Raw genomic sequence first — 20,975 nt, 5'->3', positions numbered from 1 at the left:
GGGAGCTGAGGGGCTCCATGCCTGCAGATGCTCCAGGTAAACAAAACAACAATGTATTAGATATTCAATTCAATGATTCCACAGAGTTTAAAATCATCAAATTTTGGTGTAGACCCGTTTATAAGCCGATCCCTGCTCTTTGATGCGTCACTTTTTTACCAAAAATATTTGGCTTATGAATGAGTATATACGGTAAATACAATTAAACTATGTTAAAATGTTGTTGTTTAATTTGCAATTTTTTAAAGCACTTTAATGTTAGGAAAAGCCAAATTTTACAATTGCCTGTGCAGCCTTAATTCTGCCTCTTTGTGCATCCAGCCTGTGCACTGAATGAGTCGGGTCCTGTGGAAAAAAATGTGGTCATGTAGTTAAAGACTTTCTCATCATGCATATATATGCACAAGGAGTGAATTAAGGTTGGCAACAAGAGAGGGCTATTATGTTGGGGTGGGGGTCACTACGACCATGTGTTGGGTCTTGGGATGGTTGTGGGGAGCCTGGCCCGGTGTGCACATGTTCTCTCCCCCCACCCCCCATGTGAGCTGGGGGAGCACCTGCCCAATGGGTTACCCCCAGAGGAGGTGTGGACAACTGGGGCCATGTGCTCAGTCTGGGGGCTGGCGGGATCCTGGCCTAGCTGTCTTCCCCTCACTCCAGTAGCTCTTTGGTGTGCTCAGTACAGCATGTGCTGCTGCTGCTTTGGCAGTGCTGCAAGCCCGACTTAGAGTGTTGTCTTTTAGTAATTATTCTGGCAGGTTGCCAAAAATTTCCTAAGGCATATCAGAGAGAAGGGGAAATGATGATTTCTTCGCAAAAATTGAATGGACTTTGAGACAAAAACAGGTGCTTCTGTAGTTTGAAGGCATTCCCCCTGTCAGATATCAAAGGCCTGCTGAAAACTATGGAAGTCTGAGAGAGGATGACCAGATGTCCCGATTTTTGGGTCTTTTTCTTATATAGGCTCCTATTTCTCTCCCCCACCCCGGTCCCAATTTTTCACACTTGCTGTCTGGTCACCCTAGTGTGAGAGCTTCTTAAAGAAATAGTTGTAAGAAACTTTTATAATGGAAAGTGTTAGGTAAGTTAAATATAGGGGTTGCTACCAGCTCCGATTACCATAATGCTGTGCATTTAATTCATTTATTGCTCTATCCACTACTTGTTTTTGACCAAATAGCGTTTCCAGTTATTCCAATCAAATGTAACTATTGAGTACAGCCACAGTAACACATACATTGGCTGTAATTAATCACTAATGATAGCAGTACAGGGCACTTGCTGGAGACTGAGTGGCTGGGAGGAGTTCAAGAACCTAGGATGCCAAACATTGGCCTGTCCTGAGGTTTTATTGCTATAAAAGTGGAAATTAAAAAAAGAATTGTTTCTGCATTCAGTGCTGTGCATGCTTGATGTAGCTGATGCTGAATTAGTCACTTTTATATCCATTGGCTTTTTCCAGAGACACAGTGCCTGGTACGTTGGCTGGTCAGGATGTTGAATGTGTCTTGTAATAAGAAACAAAGCCTTTCTGAACTCTGAGTCATGACACATTATGTGGAATGGAACCTGTTTACAAGCGAAGGTGGAATACTAATCAGTTTATTACCTCTCTCCTGCAGATTCCATTGTGATTGGATTTTGGGTCGGTCTGGCAGTTTTTGTCATTTTCATGTTCTTTGTGCTGACCTTGCTGACGAAGACTGGAGCACCACACCAAGAGTAAGTCTGATCAGAGGGCGACAGTAATGTGATGTGCTGATCAAATGTTTTTCCCATTACAGTGATGGTCCCTTCTATTAAGTTGTTTGTAAAGGGGACACTGTCAAGGCTAAACTGCCCAGAATTTTACCTACTATAAAAAAAGGAGATTTTTTTTTTCAATACTTTCCAGCTGATACTAAAAAGTCTGCCTATTCAGAAGCTGGAGCAGCATAATTTCTAACATCAGTCATCTTTTGCAGACCAGACAACAAATCCAGGGAGCTTGTTTCTATGTGGTCCCAGGATGTGTTTTGTCAGTGTAGATATTATACCACCCTTCTACTCTGCCTGCCTATTTTGTTCTTGTGACCAAGTTGATGGCACCAAAATATTCAAGAATCTTTGTTTTCAGAACTCATTTGAGAGAGCACTTCTGTATAGAATATTTTAATACCTCCACCTGCTTAGCAAAATCAGTACGCAAGTAGAGAGGAAGGACAGCATAATGGGCATACGTGCACGCTTTCAGCCTAAAAGAAAGGTGATAGGCTACATTTTAGGCCTCTGAATCTTGATGACATTCCTTTAGAGGTACATCTACACTGCACACTCCTTTTGGCAGCATGTAGAGTACACACGTTACGTGCCCCTCAGCATGGGTATAAATAGCAGTGTAGACAGTGAGGCATGGCTTAGGCATTCCTGAACCTTGTGAGTATCTACACTGCAGGGCTCTGTACTTGCCCAAGCAGTGCCTCCCCCGTCTACCCTGCTATTTTTAGCAGTATAGCATCCTTTCCCTAATGCACAGAGCTGCCAGAGCCTTTCACCACTGCAGTGAAAGACTGGCAGGAGGGAGGCAGCTTCAAAAGGCTCAGGCAGCTCCCCCTGCCAGAGCCTTTCATTGACACATGTAGTTTCACACTGCAGATTGGATGCAGCCTGCTCTTTACTGTGGCATGTAGCTACATATACCCTATGTCAGGGGTGGGAAAACTATGGCCCGTGGGCCGGATCTGGCCTGCAAGCCATTTTAAGTCAGCCTGCAAGCCGCACTATGCAGCTCAGCCCCACTCCGGCGCTCCAGCTGGGGCGCTGGGTTGGGGCTGCACCACGCTTGAGGTAAGCACCGCTCGGAACCTGCACCCCAACCCCCTGCCTCAGCCCTGATCCCCCTCCCATTCTCCGAACCCCTCGGTCCCAGCCCAGAGCACCCTCCTGCACCCCAAACCTCTCATCCCCATCCTAGAGCCCGCACCCCCTCCCACACCCCAACCCCAATTTTGTGAGCATTCATGGCCTGCCATACAATTTCTATTACCCGATGTGGCCCTTGGGCCAAAAAGTTTGCCCCCCCCCGCCCTATGTGCTGCCTAAAGAGGTGTGTAATGTATGGTAACCTAGATTACATCTATTGCATAAGTCCCTGTAAGTGGGCTGCAGTGATAAGAGCAGACGGTTGGGGAAATAGGGACGTGTGGAGGGTGGCAAAATGATACATGAATAAAATGCAGTGTAGATGTAGCCTACATTAAAGCTGTTGTACCTGAATGGCTCCTTCTAAGAAGCTGAAGGTTTACAATCTGGTACTGAGGGTTTTAGGAGTTGTGACGCTTCCTGGGGGTACCCAGAGTTGTGATACACCTCGCTACCATATGCACTTAGTGTGAGGCAGCCTTGCTTCTACCTGCTGTGGGTGAGTTCCCCAGCACTACCAGAATCTGACATCACAAGCACTGCCTTCCAGCCGTTGATGTAGTAGGCGCACTCCAACCCCCAAGCATTCCCCGTTACCTTCTACCTTCAGAGGAGGTAAAGAAGCTTGCCCTCAAGAGAGTGGAATTTGATGAAAATCCTGATCCCGTGGCTTCAAATGAGAGAGGTGACTGATTCAGCTGAATTTTTTCAAACGTGGTCACCTGATGCTTGGCTCCTATATCTTGGGCCAGTTGACCAGAGAGAGCATCACTCTCCCCATGCTACCATGCCACAGCTGCAGTCAGGAGAGGTGCTGATGCAAGGTTACTGTGGATACAGGGTCCCTGGCAGGATGTTTGGCATAAGGGCCTGTGGGTTCTTGAAAGCCATTTAGCCCCTGATCTGAAATAATCTGGATTTGTTGATTTTTGGTGAATCCTGCAGGGCCCATGTCCTTCATCTGGCTTTTGAAAAGAGGCGGGGAATAGAGGTGCTGGCCAAAATCTGGGCTGATACCTTTTGATTATGAGTTTCTACTTTGTAAAACGGGTGAGCTGACTGGCCTACTTATTTGGCTTATAATTTTAAATAATTTTAGAGCCTGTGTTGCAGGAACATTTTATTCTAAATTGAAAGACTATAAATAAACAAAAAAATAGGTGGTCTGATTTTCAGACATGGCGAGCTCATGGAGACCCCATCACTCAGCACCGTGTTAGACTATGTGAGCTCGGCTCACAAACCACAAATGAAATAAAAGGCCCTCTCTATGGAGTGAGGTCTCTGCTGTAGTGGATGAGGAATTGGCTGTGAAAGAAGCATACTTGCTTTCCCCCTTCTTGAGCAGTTTGCCTGCTCCTGCCTAGCTCTTTTCCTTGATTGTTTAGCTATTCATAGTGTTTGTCATCTCACATCACTTGCAGATCTTTCTGGACTGTTTCAGTCTCAGCTCTGTCTGTCTGAAGGAGGTGATGGAGCTGACTGCACTTTGTTGGCACTGGCAGGGGGAAAAGGGTGTAGTGGCTCCTTTAAGAGTTCCCCATCACTTGAGAGTTGGAGGATGGAAAGGCATCACTTGACCTGGTGGGTGGGCCCATGGGACTCAGGTAACTGGCTCTTGTGCACCTGTGGGAGGGGATCTAAATCCTGTCTCTCCAGTGCTGAGTCCCCTCTCAAGCCTGGATGCAAGTGTCCTGAGCAGTTACTCATTCTATAGGGGGTCCAGTTCTCTGATAAACTGAAAGTGGACTTAGGAGAAGGCATCCCCTAAAGAAGCCAGGTAATGGGATTGAGGCTTCTAATATCTGGAGACAACCCCCTTTCCCCAGGCCCTAAACTCTCATATGAGGGGAGGGCAATGGAGTCTCAGTAACTGGCTTGGACCAGCTTTGGAGGGTTGGGGGACTGACGGCAGCCCCCGGTCAGGTGGAAATGATTAAGGAAGGGTGACCTGGACTGCATGAGTTATTGCTGGATAGTTCCCAGATGAGTTAATAAAGTTGCAGCCTAGTTAAACCACATCCACACATGGAACAAGGAGTGTCAGTGTTTCATTTATAGCACAAACAGGAGACACTTTGATCTAGAAAAGAGAAGATGTTTTAATCAGTACTCAGTACCAGCTGCCCTTAATCTGTTTTATTTTTAAAATAATTATTTCAACTGTTGTCAGTAGGATACTCCTGGGGGAATTCTGCCCACTGTGCAATGCAGAATTGTGCAGAAATTAATGTTGTGCGCACAGAATTTCCTTTCCCTCACAGAAATGGGCTACAGTGCTACTGGCCCCCACTAGGGGCTGCTGGACCCGGCAGAGCCCAGCTCGCAAATAGAAGACAATGCTGGGGGGATGGGAAGAGAGCTAGAGGGGTCCTGGCAACTGCAGTTCCCAGCATGCCCTGAGGGGAAGAGAGGGCGGCGCACAGGAAACTCTGTACAAGACTGGGACTGAGCATCAGGCTTTCTCTCCCTCTGGAGCCTTGGGCTCTGAGGTGGCGGGTGTCTGGGCAAGGGGGGGCTCCTTAGATGTGTTCTGGGGGGAAGGGAGTGCAGGTATCTGGCCCCCTGGCTGGGCTCTGGGGGAGGGAAGGGGGCAGAGAAACAGGAACTTGGTTGTCATAGGGGTTTCTTTAACTCTCTACTCCTGGGGGAATTTTTGTGTGTCTGTATTGGTACAGACATACTTGCTGACAGGTATTTTGAAACAAATTACCAAAATAATTGAAACTGGTGTGATTATGTAGTGTTACTTAGACAAATAAAATTTGCAGAATTTTAAAATGTGTAGAATTTTTAATGTTTTGGCGCAGAATGCTCCCAGGAGTAGTAGGAGTAGTGCATATTATGTCATGAAATAATGTAAAAACGATATACAAAATAAAATTTCAAAATGCCAAAATGTTCATTTTTCTAAATCAAAATTATTCGGAAATTCTGTTTCATGGGAATTTTTTAAAATACTAATCTTCCTTCAGATTCAGAATGAATACAAATATTGATATGTTGAAATGACCCATTAGATGGAAATTGTGTGTGTGCAGTGAAGGAGGGAGATAACAATGCTCCCTCATGTATGTTATTCAGAGTCTGACTACTGCTTGTTCCACCATTACCTCATCGTCGTCCCCCCCTTCTGTTTGTCAACTCTTCCTGCTGTGTTTTGTCATAATATAGACAGTCCCTGCCCCAAAAGAGCTTAAGAGTCTCTTTGCTTAAATGTCTAAATGGTACTTGGCTTGTTGGAGCAGTCATCCCTGATTTGATCCACCATGTGCTACTGTAATCCACGCAAATAGTGGGGGGGGAGAGGAATGATTGGAGTGAGCATGGTGCAATGAACACACAATGATATGGGTGTCTCTCAGCATGAGTAAGTGTTTGTACTGTGGGAAAGATGCCTCTAGGGAGAAAGGAAGGCCTACAGAAGCCATCCACTGTGCTCCTGCTGTCTGTTAGTATTTTTCCTCATTCCCCAAGCAAAGCATAGTCTTCTCAGTTGTGCCTACTTTAGTTTTGGCTTCCTTTGGAGCTATGGAATGTAGATTTGAGTGTAGGATGGTTGAATATTTGTTATTATCACAGCTGTGTCTGCAGTGACTGGTTCCAGTGTCTTAGAGCATTATTATTTTATGTGGATTCAGATAACATATTGCTTACTGAGCTAGAAACATTATTTATCAGTGTTCTCTGAAGGCAATGAATGCTATTGTTCCCTTTTTCTTTTTGATGCATGTGTAAGAATATAACATTTTCTGGGAAAAGTAAATATTTACTGAAAAAGTCACTGCAGGCTGTGGATTTAGTTTGAGATGTATTTTCCCTACCCTCCCACCTCATCGGACCTTTTCCTGACCCATAGTTCCAGTAGTGAGTTGTTTTGCAGAACTTCACTGGCAAGTTGATGTTAATGGGATACCCAGGTCTTGGAAGAGACCCTGATTCACAGCTATACTGTTGTCCCTTTAGACCAGTGCTTCTCAAAGTCGGGCCACCGCTTGTTCAGGAAAAGCCCCAGGCGGTCCGGGCCGGTTTGTTTACCTGCTGCATCCGCAGGTTCGGCCGATCGCGGCTCTGACTGGCCGCGGTTCGCCGCTCCAGGGCAATAGGGACTGCGGGAAGGGCGGCCAGCACATCCCTCGGACCGCGCTGCTTCCCGCAGCCCCCATTGGCCTGGGATGGCGAACCGCGGCCAGTGGGAGCCGCGATCGGCCGAACCTGTGGATGCGGCAGGTAAACAAACCGGCCCGGACTGCCAGGGGCTTTCCCTGAACAAGCGGCGGACTGGCTTTGAGAAGCACTGCTTTAGACCACTCTGGCAGTGTTAAAGGGGCCTTAATGTGGGCACAAATGTAACTTGATCCAGAATAGGTAGCAGAATTCTCCAGTCTGTGCATCAAAGGCTGCTTACCACCTCAGACAAATAGGCTCTGGGCATATTCTGAATAGAATTGTACAGGATGTCCAAAACCAGATTTCCTGAGGTCTTCAGTCAGGATATAAAATAGTGAGGACAGAATAGAAAGAATATGTAGCGGGCAGGGAAAAATAAGAACTCTATTTTGATAATTATGGAAATAAGACCAGAATTGTTTTTGTCTGCGTTTTTTGTAAATTATCCATGTTTAGAAAATCAGTTGGGGAAAAAACAAGACACAAGATTGCTGAGGCTTGCTTCAGAGTAGCAGCCGTGTTAGTCTGTATCCACAAAAAGAACAGGAGTACTTGTGGCACCTTAGTCTCCAAGGTGCCACAAGTACTCCTGTTCTTTCTGAGGCTTGCTGTATCTGTGCATGAAAACTAGTCTAGATTTTCAGACTCCATTGTTAGCTCATTTAAAAATGGCCTTAGGAAAACTAGTATATGTACCTCATGAGTCTGTTCTTGTAACCTGTACTTACAAATTGTTGACTTGGGCCTGGTCTACACTAACCCCCCAAGTCGAACTAAGGTACGCAACTTCAGCTACGTGAATAACGTAGCTGAAGTCGACATACCTTAGTTCGAACTTACCGCGGTTCAGACGCGGTCCACACGTGGCAGGCAGGCTCCCCGTCGACTCCGCGGTACTCCTCTCGCCGAGCTGGAGTACCGCAGTCGACGGCGAGCACTTCCTGGTTCGACTTATCGCGTCCAGACCAGACGCGATAAGTCGAACCCAGAACTTCGATCCCCAGCCGCCGAACTAGCGGCTGGGTGTAGACCAGCCCTAATATAATTGCACAGCTTCAAACTGCTCTCAGAATTACCAAGGCAGACTAATATAAACAGAAAAAGAATATCTGTATCAATCATTGTAGCTTGTATTGTGCCCAATAGTGCAAAACATCTAATCCCCTTTCTTTTTGATATTTATTTTGTTTTAAATTTCCCAGGAATTTATCAGTTTTTATTCAAAAATTTAAAAAGCGTGAGCAAATTGGTTTAAAAACTGAAAACAACGGGCAGTGACGGTGTTCTCTGTATGTGGCAGTTGAGGAAGCCTTCCACTGCCTGCAGTAGTTGGCTTGTCTCAGCTGCAGGGGCCCAATTCCTTGCCCATCTCATTCCACCAGCCCCCATGCAGGGGAAGTGAACGGGGCCTCACTGAGGGGTTAGGGTCAGAAGGGGAGGCTATATCTTTTGAGTACTCATCCCACCAGATGCAGCCCCCTCCTGACTCCGTCCCTTCAGTGCAGCCCGATCTGTTTCTCCTTCAAAAATTCCCCAGGTCCCAAAAATGGGGGAGAGGGGCGGGGGAATCAGTAAAACCTGAACAATGACTTTTTGAAAAACTTGAGAATTTTGGGGGGAAAATTGGTAACTATCAATAATAAAGGGCCTTAATATAGTAAAGCCTAGGTGGTTTTTTTTTTTTTTTTTTTTACTTTACAGAAATTTAACTTCCTCTGTGCAAATCTATTAAAATACATTAGAACACACTTACTGGCTTTGTAAAGCACAGGATATTATTGTAATGGAAATTCTACTAATAGAATACACTCTAAAATGACAATGTTTTTTGCTCTTGGGCAAACTTTTCTAATCATACTGACTCTAATACACCTGCATTTTATACCATATAGAACTTCTCTGTGTAACATAGGGTTTAAACTTTACGCTGCTTATTTGATTTATCAGTATTGATATATTGTATAAAAGTCTTATTGCATAGGATGGTTTTCTACTACTCTTTAGGCTCCCTTGAATTTCTCGGTCTCCTAGCTATTTATCCAGTCTTCATAGCTATCCTGCTGTCCTCCTGGCCTTTTATATTGTCTTCAGTTTGAAACAATGGGTGAAATCCTGGCTTCATTGAAATCAATGGAGTTTTGCCCTTGGCTTTGATGGAGCTGGGATTTTATCCAGAATCTGAGAAGCGTGAGCATCTTAACCACTGGGCTATAGAGTATTCTAGAGTCGGTCTCTCTGTGTCTCATGTTGAAGCTGTTTCACTTTGTATAAATAACTAAATAGTCATTGGAACAGGAACTTGAACTTGAGTCTCTCAGGAGAGTGCCCTAGCCATAGGGCTATAGAGCATTCTCACTCTGTCTGGCCCATAATATTTGTACATAATAGAACAGCTTCATCAGGAGACAGTGAGAGAGCGAGCAACCCCAGAATATTTCATAGCCTGGTGGTTAGAATACTCTCACTTGAAACTTGGGAGATGTGACTCTAAATCCCTGCAGCACATCAGGCAGAAGGGAGATTTGAATCAACTACTCCTCACCAGGTATTGTTTGGAGAGACCGGTGCATCTAACTTGGGGCTGTGGATTCCACTAGGCAGCAAGGGCTCCTAAATATTAGGCATTGAAGTGCTGAGTATACGTCCCCTTTCTAGATCTAGTCCCCTAGACTTCAGCTTCCGCAGACCACCAGCTAGTCAAGTGATTACTAGTCACAAAAGAGACATGGGGGCAGTACCCATACATACATTCCACAGATGTCAGTTAATGCTTTGTAGAATGCTCTGAAAATGTTAAGTGCTGCTCTAATTATTACTGTTATTACTCATAATACTAAACAAGGAGTATTTAACAGATCAAATGAAATGGGAGGATCAGGGGTTTCTAACACCTGACATATTAAAGTGCAGTGTAGGAATGCTGGCATTAATGATCTATTCCAGCACTACATCATCTATAAAAATAAACAGAAACATTTTACAACAGAAAATATGAAGAAGATAGTTCGTCTTTTAAGCATGCCCTCGATAAATGAATATTTTTGCATTTATTCCCAATTTTGATGCCTGCTGAAGTTACATTTGATACTGAGAGGTAATCATTTTGAAGTCTAATAGTTATTTTTATTTCCATGGTTATTTTAGTACATATAATTTTGCTTTTTTTTCCTCCCCCCAGCAATACAGAACCTTCTGAAAAAAGATTTCACGTGAGTAGCTTTGTGGCAGACTTTGGAAAACCTCTGGAGTCAGACAAGGTATTTTCGCGTCAAGTAGCTGAAGAGTCCAGGTCACTCTTTCACTTTTACATTAATGAAGTGGAGCATTTGGACAAAGCAAAACAAAGCCATAAAGCCCCAGGTCTGGACAGTAATATTCACTTCCAGGAAGTAGCTAGGAGTAGTGGAAGGCTGGAGGAGGAGCTGAATTGCCTTACAAAATTTAACATCCCCAACTTCGTGAACACTGACCAGAATTCTTCACTGGGTGAAGATGATTTGCTGATTTCAGAGCCACCAATCATTTTAGAAAGCAAACCAGTTATCCAAGCCTCACGTCAGATCCTTGACTGAAAAACCTTGGTTTCTAAAGCAGTGTCTTTTATTGTTTCTGTGGTATCAAGAACTCTTATTCAGCTGCTAATAGCAGACCTTTTTGCCTATTTCAGTAGAAGATATTTCATATCTTATGCCTTGTGTTTTGTTGTGAATATTGAACTGACTGACTGACCTCACTTTCGTATAAAGTGAAATACTTAATATTTTGTCAAGACTTATTTTATGTCACTTTCAAGTGTTTCCTAAGATCAAAACCTTCTTCAGCATTGCTGTTGTTGCTTGCTATTTGTTTTATTTAACTAGCCATCATGCCCAGCTGCCTAGTGGTAGCAGAACACACTAACATGAGACAAGAGTTGCAATGCACTTGATTCTGCTTTGTGGGATTGCTGCAGCTGCAGAGGGAGGAGTATCATTGGATTCTGAAAGGAGTGGCGTGGAACTGTTTGGCCAGGAGGACAGTAAACTCAAATCAAGACTGAATGGAGGAATAAGAAGAGGAAGCACCTTTTCGGGCTCTGAATCTCCTCCCCTCCCCCCCCCCCATTCAAAAGGCAGATTATTTTGAAACATAACCAACATAATAAAAATTTGCCATTAATCTGCACTCAAGACTCCTCGCAGCTTTTAGAGGCTACTGAAACCCCACCTATCAAAATTCTAGTGATGCTGTTCTGTATATTATATTCAGTTAGTGTTTACAAAATACAGTTACCATCTGCTGCTGAAGATATTTAGTGTTTCAGAAAATTTCATATTCTTGCAGGTGTGGGTGGCTGGGTGACCTAGAATGAATGCGTTCTACATACAATTAATAACATTCAGGTTTGTGGACTTGATTGTCAATGTGAGCCTTTAACATGGTGAGCACAGGATTTAATACAGAAACTATAGGAAACAGGGTTGAAAACATTCCTGTTTTGTCCACAGCACAACAGATATAGCCAGTTACTATAGTGTATGTTTGTAATTGATACTTGCGGCTACTGTACTTTACTCAGAGAAAGCAACCAAGTGGCTGCACAGTACTTGCGACTGTAGTGCTCATGCATTCTGATATTTTTTGGGTAACTGCAAAACCACTGAGAGCTATTTTGTAAAACAACAAAGAATTTGGGAGAGATTTAGTTTTATTGCAACATTTTTTTTCACCTTTTAAAACTGGAAGAGGTATTGACTCTGAGGTGACAATTACTTACAGAAAATTAATAAATAGTTGGAGCCCAAATGGAAAACCCTGCCTAAATTTAAAATTTGTAGCATCCCAACACATTTTTAGGACGGGATTAAGTGATTTTTAGGGAGATGTGCTATTATGCAGTGGTTAACACTGAGACTTATGGATACTTTTTTGTAAATCATGTCAAATTGCCTTCACACATTTCTTGAAAAGTCAAAGTAATGCCTCTCTTTTAACATGTGTATAACTATACATTAATTTCATTATGGCAAATTTATCTTCAATATTGCCTCTGCTGCTTGTTTTGTCTATATGTGTAATTTATGATCTGCTTACACAATGATCATTTACCTGAGAAATCCATCAAAGATGATCTCTATCTCCCTCCATCAGTTGAGGAAGTTATGAAAGCCATACAAACAACAGAACTCTGGCAAAGCCTCTGGAAAGGATGGTATTCCAGCATAACTGTATAAAGTAACAGACCCCAAGGCATCGAGGTGTTTCATGATACCTTGACTAGCATTTGGGAGGAAGAAGAAATGCCAACAGATTTCAAAGATGCTATTATTGTATCATTGTTCAAAAACAAAGGCAGCAAAGCTGACTACAGAGGCACTGCTCTCTGTACAACAGGGAAAATACTAGCTTGCATTCTACTGATCAGACTCATTGTAGACATATCTGAGGAGAATCTGCCAGAAGTGCAATGTGGTTTCAGACCAGGTAGTAATACTATAGACATGATCTTTGTCGTAAGGCAGGTCCAGGAAAAATTTAGAGCACAACATGGACCTGAATGCAGTTTTCATTGATTTGACCAAAGCTTTTGATACAGTCAACACAGAGGGTCTATGGGCTATTCTACATAAAATGGGCCGCCCAAGAGGGTTCATACAAATCATCCATCTGTTCCATGACCACATGACAGTGCAAGTGCTCGCCAGTGGTGACTTTTCTGACGCATTTGAAATCTCGAATGGAGTGAAGCAAGGCTGCGTACTTGCTCTAGTGCTGTTCAGCTTGTTCTTTGCCTGTCCTCAGCCATGCCACAAGGGACTTGGATCAGGGGATATCTTTCACTTCAGAGGGAGTGACCAAGAAAATCTATTCTCATTGCACAAAGAATGAGATACACTCCATCTACTTCATGTTGCTTTCATAAGAATAACCTCATGTAGTGGTTTGGTCTCTGAGAACTGCAGTGTCAGTGTCTGGAGTAATTTTATTTCCAAGTTGGAAACAACTCAAGCTTTGGGTATGTACTGGTGTGAAAGATAAACCAACCCATGCCAAAGCAGCTGCACTTGGACAACTATGCAGAATGTTGCCAGCAGTACACACACTGACTGGGTGTAATTCAACCAGCAATCTGGCATGGCTTGCAAACTAAAGCCATGGAAGTTTATTAGGAAAAATCCACACAAATTTAGAAGCCTTGCCAATTTTGGCACTGTGGTGGAGATACCTGTGCTGATTTCAACTGCGCAGGAACGTCTGATAGCCATTGTGTCATAGAAAAGGGTTAACTCAGCACATGTAAATGGTGCGCGATATAAGCTTTTCTGTCTCAAACAGACCTGGAACAAGGCCCTCCCCCCAATTTATGATGATCTTGTGCAACATACCAACCATTCAGATTACCAGACCTTTATCTGGAACCGTGCCATGGAGGCTTGACCTGACATCTTTCTCCTCCTTCCCTCCACATGGAAATAGCTGGCATCACAAGGATGGACAGATTTCTCCAACACTAATGACAGAGACACCTGCCACTGAAGCACTCCTGGAAATCATTACATGTAGATGTAAAAAGCCAAGTGTGGAGGCAACTGTAGTTGTTCAAGACAGAGCATGGCGTACACTTTGACTTGCTTGTGTAGTGGTGGTGAAGACTGTTTGACACTGACAATTTTATGATGAGTATAATCTAAATGAGACTGACTACAGATCGTTCAGAATTAGACGAGAACCATATGGCAAATATATTGAAAAAGATACACCCATATTGCCCATCACTGAGAGGGAGTCCATTGGCTAGTAGTGGGGCCCTACCAAATTCACGGCCATGAAAAAGGCGTCACGGACCGTGAAATTTGCCCCCTCCCCCAATGAAATCTGGTCTGTTGTGTGCTTTTTACCCTATACTATACAGATTTCACAGGGGAGACCAGCGTTTCTGAAATTGGGAGTCCTGACCCAAAAGGGAGCTGCAGGGGGGCCGCAAGGTTATTTTAGCGGGGGTCATGGTATTGCCACCCTCACTTCTGCACTGTCTTCAGAGCTAGGTGGCTGGAGAGAGGCAGCTGTTGGCTGGGCGCCCAGCTCTGAAGGCAGTTCCTCACCAGCAGCAGCGCAGACATAAGGGTGGCAATACCATACCATACCATGCCATCCTTACTTCTGTGCTGCTGCTTGCAGTGGCTCTGCCTTCAGAGCTGGGCTCCCAGCCAGTAGCTGCTGCTCTCCAGCTGCCCATCTCTGAAGGCAGCACTGCCGCCAGCAGCAGCACAGAAGTAAGGGTAGCAGTACTGCAACCCCTCCCCCCCAAAAAAACCTTGTGACCCTCCCTCCCCAACTCCTTTTGCGTCAGGATCCCTACAGTTACAATACCATGAAATTTCAGATTTAAATAACTGAAATGAATTTTTTTATTTTAAAAATCCTATGACCGTGAAATTGACTAAAATGAACCATGAATTTGTTAGGGCCCTAGCTATTAGTGTTTTTGCTAGCACCATGATGTGCAATAGTATATTTGGCTTCTAATATAATGAATACATTTATTTAAAACTGTCAATGACTAATCTCTGCATTGATCAACACACGGCCAATGTTCTCTAAGTAATGAGCCTTATTAATGTGTCAACCCATTTGGATGACTAAGTTTAATTTTTTGTATGCAGTGTTGTTGTAGGCATGTCAGTCCCAGGATGTTAGAGAGAGAAAGTGGGTGACATCATATCTTTCATTGGATCAAGTTATGTTGGTGGGAGAGACAAGTTTTCTGTTTGACCTTGTATTTAGTGGACACACTGAGTACCTTTTCCAGACCTGAAGAAGAGCTCTGTGTAGCTCAAAAGCTTGTCTCTCTCATCAGCAGAAGTTGGTCCAATAAAAGATATTACCTGACCCACCTTGTCTTTTTAATTTTTTCTTTAATGTAAATTGTTTAAATCCCCTTTTATTCATTTTTTCTTTCCAGCTTGTCTTGACAACTTAAATATATTTTTGAGGACTTTTCACTTGCACAAAAGGTTGTTTAGACATGGGTAAAAAATCTTGTATTGGCATCTCTTGCTACTACCTTATAACACCACATCCACCGTAGAAAGTACCGAAGGGACATGTCTATCAAAATAAGCTGTTGATTTCTGTGGGGGCGGCTATATCCACAACATTTGTGTGGACCCCCAGATGAAAAGTCTAGTCACTGCATATTTATCAGGATATACAGTGGGTAATGGTAGGGCCAGCCACAGGATTTCTTGGGCCCTAAGATGTTGGAAGGGGCCATGGACAAAGTAGGTCATGTGTGTGCTCTAATCCTGTTGTGTGCTGGAAGGTGTGTTGGTTTGGCAGTGAGCTCTTCCCTCCATCTCATCTGATAAAGGGGATATACCGTGTTTTGTGAAGCTTGTATTGGATGCAGAGGCTGCTTGGTGGATACTGCATTTATTTTGTACCAATGTTAACAGTTTTAAAAGATTTAATTAATTTTGTTCGAATTAAATCTGCAGCTGTTAGATCAAAACCTTTTGTACCTGGATTCTTCAGAGGTGGTGAGGAGAATGTTACAGTGACTGAAGCGCTCTTGAGATCTTTGTGAAATCAATAAATGGCCTAGATTTCAAAGTGGAATGGTGAAGGATCAGACACAGGGAAGGCTATTTAAGGTACCAACTAGTATTTGTTGAAAGGCTATTTCCTAATATTCCCAGATTCACCCCTGTAGCAAATGATTGATTAGTGTAGTTGTGCTGCATTTGATGCATAATGTCTCCTGATACAAAAAAAAAAAAAAAAAAATTACACACAGATATCCTCCATTATATCACAAGTGAAATGCAGCTACCTCTGAAGTGAATTCTTGGTAGCAGTTTAAGAAAGTGTAACATATCCATCCCCTTGAAACTGCTGGAGGTAAACTGCATGTAATAACTGGTCCCTGAGCAGCATACTGACACTAACAAGTCAGTGGCTCTTTAATGATTATAAATACTCCAGGTGCTCAACTTTAAGACCTCCACTCAAGCAGTGCCTGAACACCATGTGGCAGTGCTGGTTTAAAACTAAATCAAAAGGAAAAAAGGCAGGAAGGGATAGCTCAATGGTTTAAGCATTGGCCTGCTAAACCTAGGGTTGTGTGTTCAATCCTCAAGGGGGCTACTTAGGGATCTGGGACAAAATCAGTACTTGGTCCTGCTAGTGAAGGCAGGGGGCTGGACTCAATGACCCTTCGGGGTCCCTTCCAGTTCTATGAGATAGGTATATCTCCATATATTATTAATGAACACCCCTGCATCTTGCACAGCCCTCAATCTGAATTCTGACCCAGCCAACCCCTTAGCTGTGATTTTGGTCAGACTGCCCCCAGCAAACAGCTGTAAGTGATATGTTGACAATACACGGCCATAGCTATGTCACTGTCATAGTTTGTGTGCAGCCTACACTGCTGGAGAAAGGGGTTTTTCTGTTGGTGTGGGAACACTACCTCCCCCAGCCATGCTAGCTCCATCAGAGGAAGTGTTCACAGTGGTCAAGTGGTATAGCTAGGTCAATCAAGTGGTTGTATTTTTCCCCATATTGCTAACTAACATAGCTATGTTGATTTAATGCAGACATATAGACCAAGCCAGCAGCTGTATAAATATTCATGGCCAACTGCTGCCCTCAGTTACAAACCCACTGGGAGGGGTGCCTGCATAGGTTGGGGGCTGAATGCAGCCTCTAGCTGTGTGGTGTGTGTTTTTTCTTTTTTGAGATGAGTATTATCTGCTTCAGATAAAATTAAAGGATTCTAGCACAGAGAATATCAAGCCTTCATAATTTAATAAGTGCTAAGGTAGCTTTTGAGTTGGGAAGGAAGCGTTAAAGCTTAGCTCCCAGACCCTAAAGTAATTTCCATTTTGCTTAGGAAAAAGATTTGCCTGACTCTAAAGGAATTTGCCATGTCCACCGAATCAAATTTGCGTCTCTGCAGCATACCTGCAAAACATGCAGTCTATGATGGACTGCACTGGTTGCTGAACAAGGTGTGGAGGAGCAAGACCTTGATTGCTTAATGACAATCAAATACTGCTATTAAACCATTTCCTACCAATGAATTTAGTGTAGCCCCACCTAGAGCGTATCTACCCTCTCACTATGACTGCTTGCCATGAAGGAGATTTAGTCATGGGCAGCAAGGGAATATAATATTTTACAGTCCAAATATTTTTTTTAAAGTAGTTTGCTTGTAGCTCTGGGATAAAAGACCTCAAAATTGCTGTAGGTGTTCTAGTTAAGAGGGACCAAAAATAGGCTAGGTTGTCACTTTTGGGACCTGTTTCTGGGCTCCTGCAGGTGGCAGGCCTATGCTTCTACTTCTCATTGGGGTGGAATTGTACTTGCAGACTGTCTCTCTGTGTCATCCCTCCCTGACTGCCAACTGTGCTACCTTGAAGGGCCAACTGGGCTTGGCCCTGCTGGAGTTTGCCTTTGGGCTTCTGGTCAGGAACAGTGGGTAGTGACACAGAAGCACTTTCTCCAAAGCGAAGTATGATTTCTTTGTCCGAATGATACAGAGAGTTTAGAGCAGTACATAGAAAAATAAGAGCCCTATGTGTAAGGTAGACTTGTTTTAGCCATGCACATGTATGTGCCCTCCTCCCCCATCCAATTATGGTATATTAAAAAATGCAAACTTGAAAATATCTGCCCAGCTCCTCTTAAATATTATAATTGTACTAATGTTATATATATCTTATGACAGGGGACGATGCTGGTTAGTTGAACCACTAGCTAAGCTACCAGGTATGACTTTAGTTAGATTGAATAATTCTGTGTAGGAAGCCAAAAACAGATCAGACAACTCCCCAGCACTACCTGCAAGGAGAAGACTCATGACAAACTGCATTTTTGTTTAAGAATACCTATTTTTAGAAAGTTCTTTTTATAGGGACACTGAGAATTTAATACAGTAGAACCCCTTTTATCTGACCCTTCATTATCCGGCTCTCTGAACCACCACCCACTTCTGGTCCTGTATGTGCGGATCTCTCTGGTGGCTGCTAGACAGCACTGTAACCTCACACTTTCCCATTCTCTGGATTATCTAAAGTTTTGATTATCTAATCTGGCCCTGGTCCTAATTAGATTGACTACAGGGTTCTGCTGTAGTGGGTTTTTGTTTCATATTTTGAAACAAATTCAGATAATTGGAATAGCCACTAAGATGCCTGAAAATTTCCTTGCTTCTGGTACTGTATATTTCACAGCATCTTTTTTTCTATTTTCCTGTGGGGTTCTGGGACATAGGCTTCAAAGCTAAAATTTATAACCGCTAATATAACACATTACAATGAAAACTTCCTATACAAATGAAGGAATTATGGGATAAAAGTACTTCTTAATTCCAAAGAAACTTACAACACTAAATGTTACCAAGCAGTACGGTATATTTTTGTATATGTTCTATGTCCCTATACTACATGTAAGGTAAAACCAGCTACTACTTGGGGGGGGGGGGGTACATAGTTCCTGGTTTTCAAACATGGCTATTTATGTCTTCAGGTGTAGTAAAGCTAGAGCAATGTGCTTGTGTGTACTTTTTGCGTGTTCTCCCTTATCTTAATAAAATCTGAGGTAAAAACTCTTACTCTAGTTTTATTAACTATTAACCTTTGTTTTCCTGCCAGTGTCTACGTTGACACTCATTCAGCAAGTCTAAAAGCTACAGCAACTTATTCCTTATTTTTCCATAATGCTTAGCATTTACATAGTACATTGCAGCTGTAGATCTCCAAGTGCCTTAGATAGGGGTATCTCAGCCTCATTTTGAAAATGGGGAAATTAAGGCAGAAATGGTGAAGTGTGACTTTGGGGATGTTACAAATCAGTAGCAAAGCAAGGAATAGAATTTAGACTTTCCTACCTCTGAGGCCAGTGCCCTATCCCCGGCTGTGGAAGATGGGCTGGAGGAGAACAAGTGATCCAAGTAATAAGCAGACTGAAGGCACTGCAGCCCAAAATTATGAGAACATCTAGCAGCTTCCCATACAAACAGGACAGGATGGAATTGTGGAAGCTTGCACCCGAGCACCCTCAGGGCGAGTGAGCAAATACATAACACAACCTCGGAAACCTAGAAAGTAAAGCATGGAGCCACCAGTGCACTACCTTATCCATCCTTGCCAAGGCACACCTGGCTGGTTATTTATGGCAAAGGCTACTGCTATACTCTGTCTAGCAACATTCGTATGGCAACCTGAAGTTTTCCATCACCAGAAGATGGATCAAGTATATCAATTCAGTGGCTGAGATACACCCAGTCTTGAAACCTAGCTAGCAGCAGTCCAGGACACCTGGATTGGCTTGCTACAACTTTCTGGATACTTTCTCCCATAAAAGACTGTTTCAGCCAAGGTACTTCATAACATTAGGGACTGATTTATTCAACAAGGGCTTGTCTCCTGCCTATTTAAAGTAATTAATCTCTGCAATAGTCTATGTCCTCCCCATTGTCTTTCAAAACCAATAAAGTGGATAAGTCTGATTTGCAGGTGTAAAACCTGACTCCCAAGCCCCAGCAATGGCATATGCAGTACTTTAAACTTGTATCCATAGTTTTTATAAATCATCTATAGTTATATAAACAGTCTCCTCACTTGTTTCAATAGCAATCTGGAAGAAAAAAAAAAACCTAGGGTGGTTAACTAGGGTGTTTGTTGTGTATTTGGCTCCTTTTTATATATTCTCTTTATTTAGCCACTATTTGTCACAACTCCCACTACAAGATATGATACTCTGCTGCATATCCTATTCTTTAGTGCTGCAGATTTTCTCTCTTTAAAGACTGCCTATTCTAATCTAGGTCAGTGACTCATCATGCCAGCTGTTCTATCTTTTCAGAACATTTCCAGTACATGAGAATAATTCCCTCTACAGGGTTTAAAGTGGAAAATGGCTACTAGCATAAGGAATCAAGGCTCTGTGTATTTAAAAGTGTAAAATCTGTTACAGGGGAACATTTTTAAGGATCAGGTCCTCTATTTACAATAATAGATTGAGGAAATTTATTATAAATCTGTACTAAATGTCCAGGATTATTTCCTAGTTTCCAATGATACTACAAAGGACTCTACGTTTTTACTTTTATGAAATATCTTCACTTATAAGCACAAATAAATGAGGATACCTCTAATGTAAAAAGTAAAGGGGGACAAAAGCACCAAAGGAACATACAGAATTACTTATTTGACAAATAACACTACTTCCACTAAAGGAGGATTTTAAAATAAAAGCCAATGAGCTGTTTTCTCAGTCCGCTTTTGCTCTGTTTCAGGAGATTTTCCCCTTTCTCTACACGCAGGAGGTATTGTTGCAACACGTGGCTCCAACTTGCTTCAATTTTAGGGCTTAACATCCTCAGTTTAACTTAGCCATTACGCAGAAAGCATCTAAAAATGCTGTTTTATATAATAAAAACTCCATACTGTCACCCTAGATGTTACAAAGTATCTGGGAGATATTACATCACAGCATAACAGCATTTCACATAAATTCACATATTGTAGAATATGTAAGTTTTCTCGATCCTGAGGTAGCAAGTTCTCTCTTTCCTTTCCCAAAGTTGTGTTTCAATGAATGTATCTTCAAATAATGACATATTAGACACACATGGATACATGTCTTTTTTTATAATAAAGAGCAATATTAAATATAATATAATAAAATTAATAATGTGCTCAGTTAATTTCAAATCTAGATTCCTTCCAACAGGGCAAAAGGTAACAGTTTTGGCCCTGGACTATGTAGATGAAACATTAGAATTTCTAGAAACAATGTTGTTTTTATGTTAATACGGTCTTTAAAAATGCAGTTAAGGTTTTCCTCTCTTGATGACCTGGGAAAGCAGCAGACTTGAGAGGAGTTTTGTTGGGAGTATACACTGACAGCTTGGAGAC

At 42.7% G+C, this 20,975-nt stretch overlaps 1 protein-coding gene across 1 annotated transcript in view; it reads left to right on the top strand.

Moving 5' to 3' along the window:
* Nucleotides 1-11,552, top strand: part of MRAP2 (melanocortin 2 receptor accessory protein 2) — a 21,271-nt gene extending 9,719 nt beyond the window's left edge. Inside the window, exons 2-3 of the mRNA XM_029912378.1 lie at nucleotides 1,623-1,722; nucleotides 10,250-11,552. Of these exons, the coding sequence (XP_029768238.1) occupies nucleotides 1,623-1,722; nucleotides 10,250-10,643 (494 nt within the window). The 3' untranslated portion in view covers nucleotides 10,644-11,552. The remainder of the gene's footprint in view (nucleotides 1-1,622; nucleotides 1,723-10,249) is intronic.
* Nucleotides 11,553-20,975: the final 9,423 nt, after the last annotated feature.

Source organism: Terrapene carolina, unplaced genomic scaffold, assembly GCF_002925995.2.
Source record: "Terrapene carolina triunguis isolate 2854851 unplaced genomic scaffold, T_m_triunguis-2.0 Scaffold42, whole genome shotgun sequence".
In the NCBI taxonomy this organism is placed as follows: Eukaryota; Metazoa; Chordata; order Testudines; family Emydidae; genus Terrapene; species Terrapene triunguis.
The sequence above is the reverse complement of the archived record's forward strand: the minus strand, read 5'-3'. Positions and strand labels throughout refer to the sequence as shown.